This window comes from Artibeus jamaicensis, unplaced genomic scaffold (genome assembly GCF_021234435.1).
Source record: "Artibeus jamaicensis isolate MK-2021 breed Jamaican fruit bat unplaced genomic scaffold, CSHL_Jam_final scaffold_369, whole genome shotgun sequence".
Taxonomy (NCBI): Eukaryota; Metazoa; Chordata; class Mammalia; order Chiroptera; family Phyllostomidae; genus Artibeus; species Artibeus jamaicensis.
This window is the reverse complement of record NW_026522042.1, coordinates 14,237,348-14,255,055: the sequence shown is the minus strand read 5'-3', so window position 1 is coordinate 14,255,055 and position 17,708 is coordinate 14,237,348. Positions and strand designations below refer to the sequence as shown.

Here is a 17,708-nt window from a genome sequence, read left to right as displayed (position 1 = left end):
CCCTGCTCCTGGGTCCTGCTCCTTCCTCAGGTCGGCTGGGGGCCGGCCTCATCACCGGAGCTCTCGGGGCTGCTGGCTCGCCACACCTGCGGTCCCGCGCTTACCACGCAGTGTATGACGATGTGACATAACTATCTCTCGTTGTGGACCAGTCCGGTTTCCATACTTAAAGTCTCCCTACAGTTTCAGTACATGTGGAAAATTTTTAAACATTTGTAAATTAAATGACTTCTGGCTACCACATCATCTACTTGGCATGTTGAGTTACATTTTATATTATTTCACATATCTCATAAGTAAGTTTATTCTTCTAACCTACCAGTCCTCTACATTTTGGAATTTTAAGAGAAACATAAAAGTAATAGGAAAAAACTAGAAAAATATGAGCCCCAAAGAAGTGATTCTGAACCCTCATCTCAGTTTATGGCACTTACTTATATGAAAAAGGCATTCTGGCAAGGCAATAATGGGAAGTTGGAAAAAAACAAAGAAAAATTAATGGCTAAAAAATTAAGAAAAATTTAGGGTGAAGAATTCACAATCTAAAAGTTTATTTAATAAAAAAGAAAGAAAAATTTGTGGCTACGGTAAAGAATTCATAATCTAAAAGTTTACTTAAAAGAAAAAGAACGAAATAAAGAAAAGAAGCATTAGGCCTTAAAACAGTAGCAAATCTTTTGTTCCTTCTCCCATTGTTTATACTTTCTTTAATCACCCCCATTATAAATACTAGCACTGGAAGATGAGATGTTTACTGAGCAATAAACACTCCATTTGTTTTTGAGAACTGAATCAACAGAGGCATTATGAAATTGAGATGAACTGTAACATTTATACAGCACATTTGGTCTGAGGAATTCAAAGCACTTTACCAAACACAACAAAGAGTCTCCCTGTAACAGTAATCGCGGTAAGATGTCATTTACTTCACAGAGACCATCTTGGATTTGGGCACAGTCCAAGGGCAACTGCCGGAGTGAAGAGCAGGGACAGCCTTTGCTCACTCCACCTTCTGAGCCTCAGCAGTAACTGGGGGAGCAGTGCTAGCAGAGGTCCTGGGGCTCAGTCAAACCTTCCACCCAGTGCAAGAGTCCGGGCTATTCATTTCATCTATTGGCCTGGCCAATGGCCCAGGGCAGGGGGTGGGGGAGGGTGCCCAGCAGCAAGGGAGGTCACTAGGCTGCTAGATCCAAGACCCACTGGGGCCATGGGTCCCCAGGGAAGCATCTTTGAAATGCAACCTGAAGCTTTTAAATCATTAAATCCACTCAGTGGAATTCATATATATTCAATGAATGTTGTTACTGTGTTTTTAATGCAAAGTACTTGTGTATAACTGATTTAAAATACACTTGGCAATTACAATCTCATTGAGCACAGACATTAATAAATCATCCTTGGGTGTGTCTCTCTGTTGGCCCAACAGGTCCTTACACAGTCCGTCCAGCGATGATGCCGTCAATCAAAAGAAAACGAGCCAAGGCCACTCAATTCTCTCATTTTTCCATTACCCCCAGTCTTCTGATGATACATGGATTACTTAAGTACCACCAAATACCTAATCCTTCAGGGACTCTTTCTGTGGTAACATTTCATTGCAATTTTCATGAGTTAAATATATCTGAGATTTAGTAGTTAAGCAGTAACACTTTTTAAAATTATGTGTGGCGTAGTTGCTTAAAATTATGCCATCATGAAAGTTCATTATTTTGTAGTTTTTAATAGGTAGACAGAATTTTATCTATTCATTTTAAGTCTTTGTGACTTTTTGTAAATCCTAGCTGGTCCCTAATCAGATTAAGCAAAATACTAACCAGCCATTTAAACCTCTCCTGATGGCTCCGGCTCTAACCACAGCGCTTCTTTTTATTTATTTATTTATTATTATTATTAAGAGGGAAAGGGAATAAGAGAGGGACAGAAACATCAACACAACAGAGAAACATCGCTCATCCACCTGCACCCCAACCAGTGAACCAAACATACAACCCTGACCAGGAACCCACCAGCAACCCTCCAGTTTGCGTGACGACGCCCAGCCAGCTGAGCCGCACTGGTCAGCGTGCCACGACCCTTTCTAATGCCCCAGTGCCCCTATTGCTAGCCAACAAGTAAATAACCTTGGATGAAGATAATATAAAGAATGGCATTCTTTCCTTTAATACTTATTTTACTGAGGCCCTACTCTTTGAAAGACACTGGTTGCAAAAGGAAAATTTTAAAAGAAAAAACTAAAAGTGTAGGTATGCAGTAAGTACTTCATACCTAACTGGTGTGCAGTGAGCTGCAAGTAAGGAAAGATGTGCCTGAAAAAGTGGCCTGGGGCTACGTCATGGGTGTTGGGACTACCAGGTGCGGAGGTTCCAACTTATTCAGTAGGCGAGTAAGACTTTACAGAAAGCTTCCAAGCAGGTTACCACTGAGAACTGGACTCAAGGCTCCAGAAACAGCAAGATGACAGCTGCAGTGTGAAGGGGAACTGCCAGAGGTGGTCACTAACTGTGCTGCAGGATGGGCGGGTGGGAGGAGTGGTTTTCAGGGAGAGCCCCTCCTCTCAGCCCCCTGGTTTGTCCACCTTTCCACTGCCACCGGGAGAATGAGATTTCCCCAACAACTGACTAGGTCGCTCGATCTCTCCCTTTCTAAAGTCTGAGCAAGCTTCCTTGGGAGGAGACAGCACTGACACCTGCCACTTGATGGTGCTTGCTTCAAAGGTATGCACACACTTCCAAAGAACAGAGACTACTGTGTCCCATTTTACAATAGCAAACTAAGAAACAAACAGAGGAGAGGGCAAATCGTTGCAAAGTGAACTCAATTATTCAAGTGCACAGAATAAAACTGACCTATGATCCCAATATGCCACCAACCAGAGCTATACTCACAGCAGTCTTGTGAGTATATTTGTTCTTGACCTGCACCGGAACACTTAGCAGAGTCTCCCTTACACTAACTTATTTATGTTTACAGCATACTTACCACACCCCAGGTCGTCAGGCCTCCTGGTGAGAGGAGCTTTGTCTTACTGGCCTTTGGATCTCCCAAAATACCTACAAACTGCCTCCAACTCAGAAAGCACCAATCAATAAGTGTCTGTTGAGTTACATTTGTATGAAGCTTCCCAAGGGCAGCTGGCTCCCAGGCTGCGCCCTGCTGGGGGATGCTGGACAGCAACCAGGGAGCAGCAGCATTGGACCGTACCACAGGGGCCAGGAGGCTCTTCCTGAACAGAAACCTGAGTCAACTCTGTATCTGCAGAAAGATCAGAGACACAGCAAGAGACTCAATAAAAGCACCAAAGGCCAGAAGTCAAAGGACAAAAGAAATTGTTTATTCTCTGTTGGTGGTATCATTTTCAAAATGGGAGCTGCAGAAAGAGCAGCTTCTCGGATATATTCCTTTTGCCAAACACAGTAAGTAAGCCATCTCCTTGTAATACAGCAAAAGAAAACATAAATCGTGAGGTCTGAAAATGTGACGGCAGACGTAATTAACGGACCAACAATTGCAGCTGGGGCAGAGGAGACAAAGATCATCTAACCCTGGCCTCCTCAACCATTAGGCATCTGCTTTCATCCCATTTGCCAGGATGTTAACGAACTTACACAGGCCTAGCCCACTTCCTTCCCAGGTTCTTCAAAGGCTCAAGGCTGCCCAAAATAAGAATAATAATATATGAAAGTATCTTTTAAAATCAAGAAATAAAATAAGGAAAGCTAACATATAAACTTCTCAACCCATGTCACAAGGCCAGTATTAGTCTATGAAAGCAGACAAAAGCATCACAGGAAATGAAAACTACGGAATTATATCTCTTATGAACACAGACACAAGAATCCTCAACACTAACAAACTAAATTCACAGCATATAAAGAACACTAGACACCATCATGAAGTAGGATGTACCCTAGGAAAGCGACGTTGGTTAAACACCCCAAAATTAATTAACTAATACACCATGTGAGTAGGAAAAAATGGGGGAAAAACCCACATGATTATCTTAATAAATGCAAAATAAGTATCTGACAAAATTCAACACACTTTCATAATAAAAAACATTAATTGAACTAAGAAGAGAGGGGAACTTCTTCAACCTAATAAAAGAGCATCTAAGAAAAACCCAAAGCTAACATCACTCTCAACAATGAAAGACTGAATGCTTTTTCCCCGTGAGGTTAGGAAAAAGAAAAGCGTCTGTTCTCACCACTTCTATTTAATATTGTACCAGAGGCTCTAGCCCAGCAACAAGGTTAAGAAAATGAAACAAAAGTCACTCAGACTGAAAAAGAAAAGTAAATTATCTCTATTTTCAGGTGAGATGATCATATGCATAGAATATCCTAAGAAACACACTAAAAACCTACTAAAGCTCACAAACGAGCTCACCAAAGTTGCACGATACAAACTCAATATATGAAAATCAATTGTATTTCTAATACACTTGCAATGAACAATCTAAAAATGAACTTAAGAAAGCAATTCCACTTATGGCAGCATAAAAAAGAATAAAATACCTAGGAGCACATTTAGCAAAAGGTGTACAAAAGCAAAAGGTGTACAAAACGTATTCTCTGAAAACTATAAAATATTCTTGAAAGAAATGTAAAAAGACAAATAAATAAAGACTCCCAATGTCAAGGATCAGAAGATTTAATATTAAGATGGTAATTGTTCACAAGATGATCTACAGATTCAACACAATCCCTATCAAAATCCCAATTGTGACTTTAGATTTCGGGAGGTTTTTTAAACATAACACCAAAAGCACAAACAACAAAAGAAACAGAAAAGTGGATGTCTGTGCTTTAAGGGACATCATTGAGAGCATGAAAAAATGATCCACAGGATGAGAAACATTTTGCAAATTATGTATCTCATAAGGGACTTGAACCTAAAATATATAAAAATAATTATAACTCAGCCCTGGCTGGTGTAGCTTAATGGATTGAGCACAGGCCTGCGAACCAGACAATTGTGGTTCAAGTCTCAGCAAGGGACATGGCTAGGTTGCAGGCCAGTTCCCAACAGAGGATGCACAAGAGGCAACCATACATTGATATTTCTCTCCCTCTCTCCCTTCCTTCCCCTCTAAAGATAAATAAATAAAATCTTTATTAAAAATGATTATAATTCAATAATAAAAAAGAACTAATTAAAAATGGGGGAAATATCCGAATGAGTATTTCTCCAGAAAACATCATACAAATGGCTAACAAGAACATGAAAAAAGATGTTCAGTGTGATTAGCCATCAGGGAAATTCAAACAAAACCACGATGAAATAACAGTTCACACCCAAAAGGATGGCTGGCATCAAAAGGACAGGTAATAACAAGCGTTGGGAAGCCGTGAAGACACCAGAACCCCGATGCTCTGCTGCTGGGAAGATAAAATGGAAAAGCCGTTTTGGAAAAGAGTCTGGGAGTTTCTTAAAAGGGCAGAGTTAGCGTATCACTCAATGATTCCACCCCTGGATGTGCAACCAAGGAAAATCAAAACACATGTCCATACAAAAATCTACACCCAAACATTCACAGCAACACCATACTCACTGAAAAGTAGAAACAACGCAAATGCCACTAACTGATAAATGACCGAATAAAATGTGGTGTAACCATACCATGGAATATTAAAAAGAAAGGAAACACTGATACATACAGTAAAATGGCTAACTCCTGAAACTGTTATACTAAATAAAGTACTCCAGTAAAGGATCACAGCATACAAAACAGTACTATTGATACAAAATTTGTCTGTCAGGACAGAGACAAATCCATCAAGATTGAAAGTAGTGGTTGCTCAGGGCTGAGCAGGGCTGAGCAGGGCTCAGGGACACGGGGAGTGACCATTAACTGGCCCAGGGTTTCTCTTACGGGTGACGAAATGATCTAAAACTAGGGAGTGATCACAGCGGCACGCACCACATCGTGAACACGCTAAGAGCTACTGAACTGTACACTTTAAATGGGTGAATTGCACACTATGTGAATTACATCACAATACAGCTATTATTTAAAAACCTACTTTACCTTGAGGGAGTTGGGTCATCTTGGCCAAGGCGAGACATAATATTTATTAGGGTGTTAATTCCTATTTTAGAAAGAAATACACAAGTAAATACTGTTAGAAGCATCTAGGCCATGATATGGAATGTAAAAAGAAAATCAGCTCACTCCGATTTGATTTTTTAAAGTTTTCTATCTGCATACATACAAGTTTAACAAACTCAGTTCCTTAAAGCACTTGATAGGAAAAAGAAATTTTTCCAAAAATTCATCCACCCTTATTACAATGCTCTGCTCAAAGCAAATCTTATTATTTATGGGTCAAGAAGCAAAGTACGAGAGGGTGGAACAGTCACCAGGGAGCCAGGCCTGGTGGAGACTTCCTCTGCAACCGACAGCACAGGCCAAAACCCAAGAGTAGAAGCCACATACCTTTCTTCCGCATGTGCATGTGATGAACTTTTCTATCTCCGTATTTGGGCTGCCGAATTCCACAGTTAGACAGAGAATTCCTGGCATGGTCAGGATTCATTCCAAAATTTAAGTGATGACTCGGGTGAGTCATGGCCAGCTAAAATTTCAATGAAATTAAGTTCAGTCTCAAAAACCCAGCACAGAAGCACCACCTTTATATCATCTCAGATGAAACAGGAAAGACATCTGTCTATCCGGTCAGTGGTCTTTCCATCTTATCTCCTCCCGTGTCAAATTTCCAGAGCTCTGGGGCAAGCCCTCTTCTGAAAATAAATCTAAAAATCCACATCTAACTTTCAGAGGAAAGTTAGAGTACTCAAGACCTGGAAAGAGTCATAAAGAAGGAAAAGCTGTAAAGAGGGGCTCAGGTCTAACAGGCAAATTTTTGCTTTAGTTTATTTCTTTAGGAACAGCCTCAAAAAACAAAATGAGAAAATGGATCTGAAAGTGGCAACCAGAACGGAGGAGAGATGTTTCTGAACATCGCCATCGTCTCCCAGAACAGAGGACTCGATGCCCCCTGTGAAACCTGCACGATGAACTACTCCCGTCTTGTTATCACGTGTGTACAGGGAAGAGATTCTCACCTGTAACAGACAACGATCTTGGAAAGTGTATCCTATCAACTTGTCGAGGTGCATCAGGCATTGATGGTAGCGAATATGGTGAGTCAACACAGGTAGCATCATTGCATGCTAAGGAAAAAAAAATTGAACATTTTTAACTCTATAAAAGCTTTCAAAATGCAACAAACAAGAACCATTTTCGCAGCACAAATCCCATGTCACTGGGTCCCCACAGTGTGCCGGCTGCAGGGAGTCCTGACGAGTCACCTGCAAGGGGCGGTGGGCCTTAGCTGTTTAGTGACCAGAATGCCCGGGTCCAACTCCAGCTCCGTCACCCACAGACTGTGGGACTTGGGGAGAATTATTTCACTTCTCGGCCTCAGTTTCCTCACCTGTAACACCAGGAAAATCGTGTAGCTACTTTCAAGGACAGTTCAAAGGATTAAATAAGCAAATACAAAAAACTGCTTACAAGAAGCCGCAGCAGCCCTTAGGCTAGTACAAGTTCTGTCCTCCTCGTCTGCTTGAATTCAAAAGGGAACGGCTTAGGACTCACCGATTCTGAAATTCCGTCATGGTCAAGCTCTTGAGAATCTAAGGAATATGACTCTTCCCTCAAAGTGCCCCTGCACATGTACATGCAGAAGCTGCATGCCATTTTAATGTGCTCACAAGCCCCTGAAGCCCATCACTATCCTTTAGGTAAGGCCTCAGCCAGACGACCTTCAAAGGCTTTCCAGCTTTCACACTTCATGTTCTAACATTTCAAGGGCGACTTTTATAAAACCACCAATACAGTTAAGGTGCCTAAGAACATAGAACTTGTACTTTTTTGTTCCAATCACTTTTCATTTCACTATAGATTCCTCATTGGGAGATAATTTCATGAAAGGTGTATCTTTTTCTTTTCTTTAATAACGTTTCCCTAGAATTCAAGAGAATAAAGGAGTCATTCTTGTTCATCAGAAGCTGGAGGATGGGCACAGCCCACAGAATGACTGACATATGCTTTGTATCTTTTTAGTCTTCAAAGTATTTTAAGCTGGCATTGTTTAAAAATACATGCAAATGGCTTTGCTTGAAACTATAGAAATCAGTTTCTTGTATTATTAACTTAAAACGATTAGTTCTCCAAACAGAATTTCTATCAAGAGAACGTCCTTTCCCATTCAGTTCAATAAACACACACTGAGCCCCTCCATGTGCAAAGCTTACAAGAGCTGTACAGAGAAAAAGATGGAGACACTATTTTTGACCTCGAGGCCTTTCCATAGATATGGCATTGTGATTTGAAGTATTGGTAGTTTGTTGACTTTGTTTTTATAAGCGCTGTATTTAAAAAACAATAAAAACAAAAAAACCCGTCTTTTTAAAAAAGACAATACTATGGAAGCACGTGGCCAAACAATGCGGTTTTGCAGGCATCTAAACTGCACAGAGCTCACGAGAGCTGACGCTCCAGCCGGAGGCGTGCAGGTCAAGGAGATGGCACAGTGCCACTATCTTCCTAAAGATGCACTCAAACTGGCGAGATGTTTATGTTTAATACTTCCAGTGAGAAAGAAACCATTACCCATCAAAAAAAAAAACAAAAACCGTGTTTAGAGTACTCTGATTATTAGAAAATTATTATAACATTAAGCCCAAATCTGTCTCCTTATTCCTCAGAATCTGGTTCTACCACTAGAGACAAAATTAAAAATTAAAAAATGGCAATGTCCCCACATCTTCTCTTGCCTAGCCTGAGTCTTATTTCCTGGACCTTTACTCATGTGAAATAGCTTTGAGTCCCTTCACCACTTCCTCTAAACTTGCTCAGACATCATGGAAAGGCAAATATGACCCATGTCCATCTAGTATCCCAGGCATCTGAGTCTTACTATTACCTACAAGACTGTTAAAATCGCAAGTTCGGTTTTTAAAATTAACAATCTGCACTATTGCAATGCATGCAAACATTGAGCATCTTTCTGTCCTCCTCTAATACATGCCTGACAAATGCTTTCATTTTTAAAAAGTTCCCCTGGAAGATCGTGAGGCAGTGGCAATGTGCAGTTTTAAATCTATTCAAATTCTCTCATCAAAACAGGGCAACCAGAGCAGCAAACTAGACTTACGAATAATACATACACAACACTGGATGACAGAGCATCCCCAGGAACGCCTAAATAAGGGTCTGTGAGGACAGAGACCTGCGCGGTCTCGTCGTGTGTGAGACAGAAAAGACAGGGAGGGCGGCAGGGCTCCTGAGGACCCTGCGCGCGGAAGAACCGAAAAATGACCAACGTGTACTCCCTGGGAGTGTGACCAAAACTGGAGATGGGGCTGCAGAACCCAGTTTCCTGGGTGAGGACAGCACAACAGAGAGCTAAGTGAGAAGAGGCATCGGAGACTCAAGTACATGGCAAAGACAGGACTGAAAAATTTAACGATTCTCACCATGGAGCTTACTGCTTGCATAGGCATGGTGTTTACTCCCATATTTAAGAATTACAACCTTTCTAGAACAAGGAACAGTATAAATAAACATAAATTTTACAATGATATGAATAAATAAACATAAAACTATTCACTGCAAAAATACTCACTCTGAGCCAAAAGTCAATGAAGTTAATTTACCCTGGCCATCCTCCCCTAAGTCATGTTTACCTTACTTTAGGTTTTTGCATTTAAATTTGAACTGGGTTGCTCCTATGTGGTGAATGAGTTGCTGAGTAACACCTTCAATTCTCACAGGGTGGAGTTTCTATATGTTGATGTTTTAAGCTCAGTGTAGGTAACAGTTTACTTTCACAACTCCCCAAATATTCACAGATGGTGAAGTAATATTCAATATGTCGAGATAAATAAACTGATACTTCATCTGTTCACCTAGGGCTACAGAATGACTCCAGGATGATTTGATTTGGGCACACAAGGAACTATTTCCCCAAAACACATGGACTTTATAGTTTTATTGTTGACTTTAATAGTCCACGCCCCCTGCCCCCCCCTCCCTATCACTGTCGTTGTGCTCAGATTTCTTCCTCTTCCACTTTTATCAACGTCTCAGGTAGCTGGCTGCCTCACACTTTCATTAATTTATATGCAGACTTAAAAAAACAAACAAACCATAAAGCAATTCCTGTATTCAGTCTATGAACTCACAGTCAGCGATTTACACTCTTCATCAAGTCATTTATAGGCAAGGATAATTTTACTAAAATCTCATAAAAGAATTCCATTAGGAGGACTGGAGAATGTAATGTAAACCCAGAGGAAGAGGACACCTACTAAGAAAGGATCCTGGTGGCTAAGTGGGCTCAAAATTTTTTTTTAAAAAAGGAGCCTGGCAGCCATGTCTATGCAGGGGTCTCTAACCCTAAACTAGCTGCACTCAGGGAGAGGTCTGCACTGCCTGCAATGTGCTCGGGCCACCTGAGCCAGCCCTTATAAAAGACTTCCTGCAATCCTATTTCAACCAATAGGACTGAGGCTTTCCCCATCTAATCAGAGCGCAGCTCCAACCAACTAGAAAGGCTCTACTCTGACCAATCAGGACAGTGACTTTTAGATCACTCAAACTGCAGGGATTTGGAGGCCTCATTTGCATGCGAACAAATTAATCAGGGCCCAGGGGCAGGAGTTTCTGTCCACAGAAGCCAGCTACCCTCTGGCTCTGACAGCGCACTTGCCCTTTCCACAGAAGAGGGAAGACCTTGTCTCCCTGGCTGAGCTGAAACACGGGAGGTGTCTCACCAGAGCAGACTGGCACAGAACTGAGCAGCCCAAAGCGCAGCAGAGATGAGCAGCGCAGCACCAAGCAGAGTGGCCAGGAGCGCGGCAGGCCATCAAGGAGCAGAGCGGAGCTAGCGGAGAGGGGCCAGGTCCCAGAGCCACCTGGCCCCGGGGCTGCCCGGCGGCCATGCTGTTTTCACAGCTGCCGCATCACAGTGGACCTGTTTTGCACTGAATAAAAGTTTCCTTCTTCACCACAGGCAAACTGGAAATTCCTGCTGGCACTGAATTGGTTGACAGTAAGCATGGCTTCTAAACAGATAGCTGTCTTGGGAGAATGAGAGTCCTACAGAGGGAGGAACTATTATCAGATCAAGAAGTGTTCACCTTTGTGTGTTTTCATCAGTGTCCATTTTCTCCGACCTGTTAGTCAAAGAAAACGACTGAGTGCTTCTGCCTATCAACCGCCAAACAGAACGTACAATACACATAGAGAGAAGATCACCTTGTCCTCAAGCTACTTGGAATGTCGCTGAGGACCCAGACTGGGACATCAGTGATACAGCCGAGAGACACAAAACTGCAGTGGCACAGAGCATTCACTCGGCACCCCGACTTGTTTTACCAAGAGAAAGGGACAAAAGGACTCAATGCTTTTAAAAAAATTATGTTCCAAGGAAGAAACAAAGTAGGCCCTCACAGGATTTTCTTATAAAACAAAAACTCCAGTTAGAGAACCACCATACTAGAAGGCCACTAAGGTCCAGGCCAGTTCTCACTGCTCCCCAATTTTAGGGCGTCCCTAAACTATCACCTGGACTTGTCACTGAGGTCACCAGACTTTAAGCAGACTGTTTAACATTCTGCTCACTGTTCTTACGGTGTCTACCTTAGGATGAAGTTATGTTGGATTCGGACAAACACTAGCAAACAGGAAAATCTGGGAACACAGCTTCAAATGGTCCTCAAAATCGACAGATTAAAGTATTCACTTCTGAAGGTACTTAGAGAGAAAAAAATTGGTCAATTGGCAAAATAAGTGGAGACTTGGAGGACGTGGCTGGGTACCACTGCAGATGATTATTCTCAAACTATTTAGCAACATTGCATCAATAGCAGTTCATCTTAAAACAAAACTCTTTAGCTTTGGACATCACATGCTAAATGAATTCCACAGCAATACCTTTAATTATTGGATTAAATCCCACTGTTCAATATAATAATTAAATGCCAACATTGATTTTTTTCTTAAAAACCCATTATGATGAAATGAATACCTAAGAGTGTCTGAACTTATTACAATATATGCTACCATCAAAACAGATAAGTGGAAGGCTGGAAAGAATTCTTCAAAATGCTAAACACAGCAAATTACATTTACCTGACCCCGACCTTTACTGTAATTCCCATGAAGAGCAGCAGCCAATATTAATCATAACAAAAAAGCAGGTGAAAAGTCAAAGAATACGCTGGGTTCGGGGGATCTCTGATCTGGTGTAAATTCCACCCACAGGGGAAACAAAGATGCTTAACACTTATTAGTGAGTCGAGCATACACATCCAACATGTTCCGCTACAGAGTGCATCTGATGAAAACATACTATCATCTGGCTCAAATATAAAATTTACACGGACTCTGTTCGTTAACGCCGTCAGTTCTCCGCGGTGCGGCTGAGTCCCGGCCTGTAAAGCCGGCACACGCGGCCTCCGGGAGTCTGCCTGCAGCGTGCGGCAGCACCTCCTTGCCGAGCACCTCCACAGGGGCTGCAGCGGGGTGCGTCGCCCCACCCGCCCACCGTGCATGTGGGTGTGCACACCCACGGAACCAACCCAGACAACACCAAAGCTGACGGCAAAAACGAAACCCAGATAGTACAAAACAATGTATGTTTGGCGTCCCCTTTAGCTACAAGATGGTATGTTCTGTAGCCACGTCCCCGAAGGAGGAAAATGGCAGGGCCAGAGGGTGTTGGAGGAGAGGGAGAGGTGCGACTGTGTTCTCAGAGCATCGTTACCTGACAGACATCAGAACGGATGCCGGTCTTCCAGAAACCCTGGCTGCTCAGCTCCACCGTCACTTCTCGCCTCATTGTGTTCTTCTGCCGAATTTTCTGGAGCGCTTCCTGGAAAAGAACTCATCACGATGAGCAGCCTGGTGGTAGTAAAGCAGTATTAAGCCAGACATCAAGCATTAGAAAATAAGCTAGATTCATTCGCTATCACTCTTACATTCAGGTATTCGAACCTCTTCATGCCAAATTATAATAATTTACTCGAAACGAGGGCCAGAATGCTCAAAGCCTTGGGTAACTTAGATAAGAAAAAGTCTAAACTAAATCTACCATTTTGGCAAGTTCAAATTCAGAATGCCCTTTCACTGATTAAAAAAAAACAAAACCCCACAATGTGCAGTGTTTGGGTTTTGAAATCAGCATGTAAAAATTATAATTCTATCAAGCCTTATGTCAAGCATTTACATCTAAGGAAGGCAATCAGTAAATTAACCTGCAATCCACATAATTTTAAAAGTTGTTTTCAAATTTGTCAGCCCATTATAAAAACAAGCCAAGGTACATTTTATTAAATTAAGACAGTAATCCAAAACTTTTGCAAGATGTAATCAGGAACTGACTCTCCTTCTACTGCCTTTCAAATAATTAATCATAAAAGTATTTTTAAATGTGAATGCTTCCTCAATACCAATCTCATAGAAATGTGTAATAACAAAGGAGTCACCACCACCATCCTAACCGATCAGAGGAAAGTGGAATGGAATCTTTCAGGAGCCCACACAACAGCCTCCTCCCCTGGGTGCAACAGGAGGCAGGGTACCACACTCAGCCTCTCTCAGCCCTGCCTCCTGCCTTCATAATGAAGCCGACTGGCTCAAGTCACAGTAAGTGACAAAACCAGAATTCAAACATTTTTTCCCAGCTTCAAAGCCTTGCTCTCATACCACCAAGCAGAATAAGACCTCATTGAGACAAAATCTATTCTGATACCAAACTCATTTACTCTTAAAATGATAACTAAAACATAAGTGATCCTGGAATACAGGACTAATACTACCCATTAATAGAGAAATGTGGAATGTAGAACACAAAACCCTACAAGATAAACTGACCTGACTAAACTGGTAGATGTATAGAGGATAATCTTTTACAACCTTAAGACGGAGAAATTTGCGCAAGACCCAAAGTTGTATTATGTGCAGTCTAATTAATGATAAAAAGCTGATCTGCTAAGTTTTACACTTTAATTTCTATAAAAGATATATTTACTCCCAATGATAGCAATCCATTAAGAAACAATCAAGAAAAAAAGGAAAAGAAACTATCCTTTTTAGGAGAAAAAAATGGTTCCTTAGATACAAATAAGATTAAAAAATCACTTAGCATGCTAACGAGAAGAACGGAGTAAAGTACGCTATTTTGAAAGTATTGTCTATCTTACTCTAGAACCACGGCGCCACATGACAATCCTGAAATAAACCTGAAGTGCATCATCGCTGATCACAGAAAAACAGGGCGGAACACCCACCTCCCTCTGTGCTAGCTTCTGTTTGTCCGTTTGCTTGACCTTGGGACTATTTGCTAGGAGGTGGCGAAGTTTCACGTAACTCTTCCAGAGTTTCTGGTACCTGAGGAAAAGGACAGAGACACATCGTAAACAAAGAGAAGGCAAATCGGGAGCCCAATAAAGCCAGTTGTTCTAACAGGCCTGTTCAATCACAGATCGCATTATTCTTAATATCATAATGGCAGCACACCTTCCTTCATTCTAAGGAAGAATAGGGTTTGGGGGTGCTGAAGGTCAGGATGACCAGGAGTCAGCCTGAACTTAGTTCCTAAGTTGATTACTCTTATTTGGGTTGAAAATGAGGTGATACTATATGGATGAATCTCTCTAGAAAGAATTCCAAAGGAGACATACAAAACCAAGAAAAACATGTGCCATTTCTCATTTGATCTTTTTGAAAGTAACACATTTTATTTAAATATGTACTTTCTGATGCTTGTTGAGAGAAAGACCCCTTAATAAGGATACTGTCAGTCTCCAAACTGCCTACACTGAAAGTACTAGCTGGAGAAAGTTACAAAAGAACACCCCATCTGGCCAACGCCTAAGCTACATGGCTGCATCCACTCTTCCACTGGGGGGGAAACGAGACAAATGGTGCACACCGATATGGATATACCGTGACACAAGCACGCACACCGGGAGCCGAGCGTGTGAGACCCTGGGTCAGTCTAAAGGAGACTGCGCAAGCGTCCTGGGAAGTAAGAACACGGAGCCCTTTATCGATTCCCATTCCCGCCTTCTGAGTCCATGAGAGCCTAATCACATTCTACTAACATTTTTCTGACAGGAAGCCACTTTCAAAGTATTTTTTTTGTCATCTTGAAACTGCTTCTATCATTGAAATGGCTCCTTTCTCGGCCTCAGCTGGGTCTTTCCTTTTTGATAACAATTTCTTAGAGAATGGAGGAAAGAAAGGAGTACTTACACAGTGCCTGGGTCACTGCTTCATACTTTTATCCAAAGAGGGGGAAAAAAAGAACAAAGCCCTTTAGCCTCTTCTAATATATTAGCCAGAATTGTATTTATGAATTGAAAATATCCCGTGCCCTTTTCTCCCACTACGAATCCTTTAAAAAAAAGTTCACCCAGGAAAATGTTTGTTTAACAAAACTTCAAACTCTCCTGAAGAAGACAACGGCGCTATGTCCAATCCCACAGGGCCGCCTCTTCTCCCAAAAGACACTGCCGTGCCGGTTAGAAAAACCCCAGTGTGTCCCTGTGTCCTTCCTATTTGTTCCTCTAAATCCCTCCCCCTTGGAAATGGGAGGGAGGAGGGGAGCAAGGGGCGGGGGAGGCTGGGATGGGAAAAATAGACAAAAAACTGTACTTGAAAAATAACTAAATAAGATTAATTTAAAAAATAAAATAAATAAATATATATATATATTTTTTTTTAAAAACCCAGTGTGGAAAGAAACACCAGCTCTGAAAGTCAGAAGTCATGGCTCCTCCTTCCAGCACAACCCTTCCCTCTGCGAGGGGTCTTGAGCTCTTATTAAGATGCTCCAAAAACAGAGCTCTGCATAAATTCAGCAGTGCTAGGAACCACAGGGTGCTACTCTCCTCTAGAGGGCACTGGAAAAATAAAAATAATAATAAGCATTATAATGACAAATAAATGAAATGCTCCTTAAAGATTAAAAACACACAGGACTCTTGTTGACCATGATTGCCAAGGATAATCTATTGAATAATAACTTCCTACAGTTATATATGTAGAGGAAATAATTCTTCAGGAGCTACCAACACTTGTTTCACTTGGTAACTGCAATTTGGAAACATGACTCATTCACTTTTTACAAAGGAAAACATCTACTCAAGGGTATTCCTCTGCTGATTCTGCTGTTAGTAGAAGGTGAAATTGGCTAAGACAAACACCGAGAAATATCTTACTGTGGGTCTCCTGCATAACTCAACTGTGCAGGGCGTATCCCAAAGTGAACGATAATTGGAAAAGTGATCACATCGGGGTTGAACTGTTCACGATCCAGTTGATCGATGCGGACAGAGCTTGGTTTCTACAGAGAAAAATCAAAGCCATTTATTCCCAGAAGAAGTCTTTAAGTATTGACTTTAACCTAAGCAGGAAAGAAGTTAATCGGATTTTTTCTAGGAAAGCCTCATCCCCAAAGGGAAAATGTCATTTAAACCCTTTAATCATAGCAGTTATACCATATAAAAACTGTAATGTCATCCCTGTAAATGAGTCTGTGCCATTTGGCATAATGAACAATGATCTTGTCCTTTTTTGCAGTCCACACAGAAACCTTTTAAAAAATTCAACTTTTAAAAGGACACCTAGTCAGATATAACTTTTCCTTCACCTCTCCAAAGGCACAGGGGAAGGATTCCACATCACGGAGAAGAGACGCGCTGGCTGGCTTACTCTGCTTTCACTTTATATTTCAGATGGATAGCTCGCTTCTACCCAGGACGCACACACAGACAGATACGCCTCTGTGTAATTGTTCCCCGTTAGTTCTCTGTGCACCTTGTGTATCCTTTTAATCCCACATCTTTAAATTAGAGGGTATGGTACCTACAAGGCCAAATGGTTAAGCTTCTCTTATTATGTCCATGTAGGCCATTTTTAATTTTAACAGGGAGTCTCATGGGTTTTTTTCCAAGTCTAATAAAGGAAAAAGTGAACGTGGTGCATTCCTTCTTGAGTTACTAAAATATGAAGAACCATTTGTAAAACACCTTTCAACCTGAAAACTTAAGCTTGTAAGAAGATCGTAAAATCATGGAGAGAATGTTTTAGCAACCTTCTTGCTGAAGGACTCTCTGGACAGTCCCTAATAAAAAAGCAAATAAATTCTCACTAGGAGATTGTGGGATCTTTGGCTCAGGTGCTTTAGACCAAAGAGGACAGAACTGAATGGAGGCCAATAAGCTTCATTCTGTCACACAGCAATGACCAATGACTGGAGTCTGGTTGGTGGCCTGGACTGTCCGGGACAGAGGAGTTGCAATATCAAAAGTGGGAAAGCCCCCAGCAGCTGGGACCAGCCGGTTACCCGATCCACAACTGTACCCCAGTTACCACCTGACAAATCCAAGCAGGTGACAAAAATGAACGGGTCTGCGTCAACTCATCCAGAATAGTTTAAAAACAACTTACATTTAAGTTGTTTAAGAATATTTAAATGTTATTTAATCAAAATCTCACTAGCCTCTTCGAAAGTTGACCCCTGGTCTCAAAATTAACACCTGGAGCAGACCTCGGTCACAGATAGCCTGATGTAAAAGTGCACGAAAGCCTGTGCACGGTGACAGCAGGCTCTCCGGGTCTGAGAGTTGCTTCCTGTATCCTGAGCATCAACACAGCAAGGTTCCTTTTTAAAAGGGGAATCACACAACTG

At 41.6% G+C, this 17,708-nt stretch overlaps 1 protein-coding gene across 5 annotated transcripts in view; it reads right to left on the bottom strand.

The window, feature by feature from the left end:
• DROSHA (drosha ribonuclease III) overlaps window positions 1-17,708 on the bottom strand; it is a 106,226-nt gene that overhangs the window by 37,465 nt on the left and 51,053 nt on the right. For 4 of the 5 annotated variants that reach the window (XM_053657345.1, XM_053657346.1, XM_053657344.1 and 1 more), the window contains 6 exons: window positions 16,237-16,361; window positions 14,302-14,401; window positions 12,777-12,884; window positions 7,066-7,173; window positions 6,437-6,575; window positions 6,029-6,089 (listed from right to left, as the gene is read on the bottom strand). In XM_053657345.1, coding sequence (XP_053513320.1) covers window positions 6,029-6,089; window positions 6,437-6,575; window positions 7,066-7,173; window positions 12,777-12,884; window positions 14,302-14,401; window positions 16,237-16,361 — 641 coding nt within the window. The remainder of the gene's footprint in view (window positions 1-6,028; window positions 6,090-6,436; window positions 6,576-7,065; window positions 7,174-12,776; window positions 12,885-14,301; window positions 14,402-16,236; window positions 16,362-17,708) is intronic. The other variant, XM_053657347.1, reaches the window with a different exon arrangement.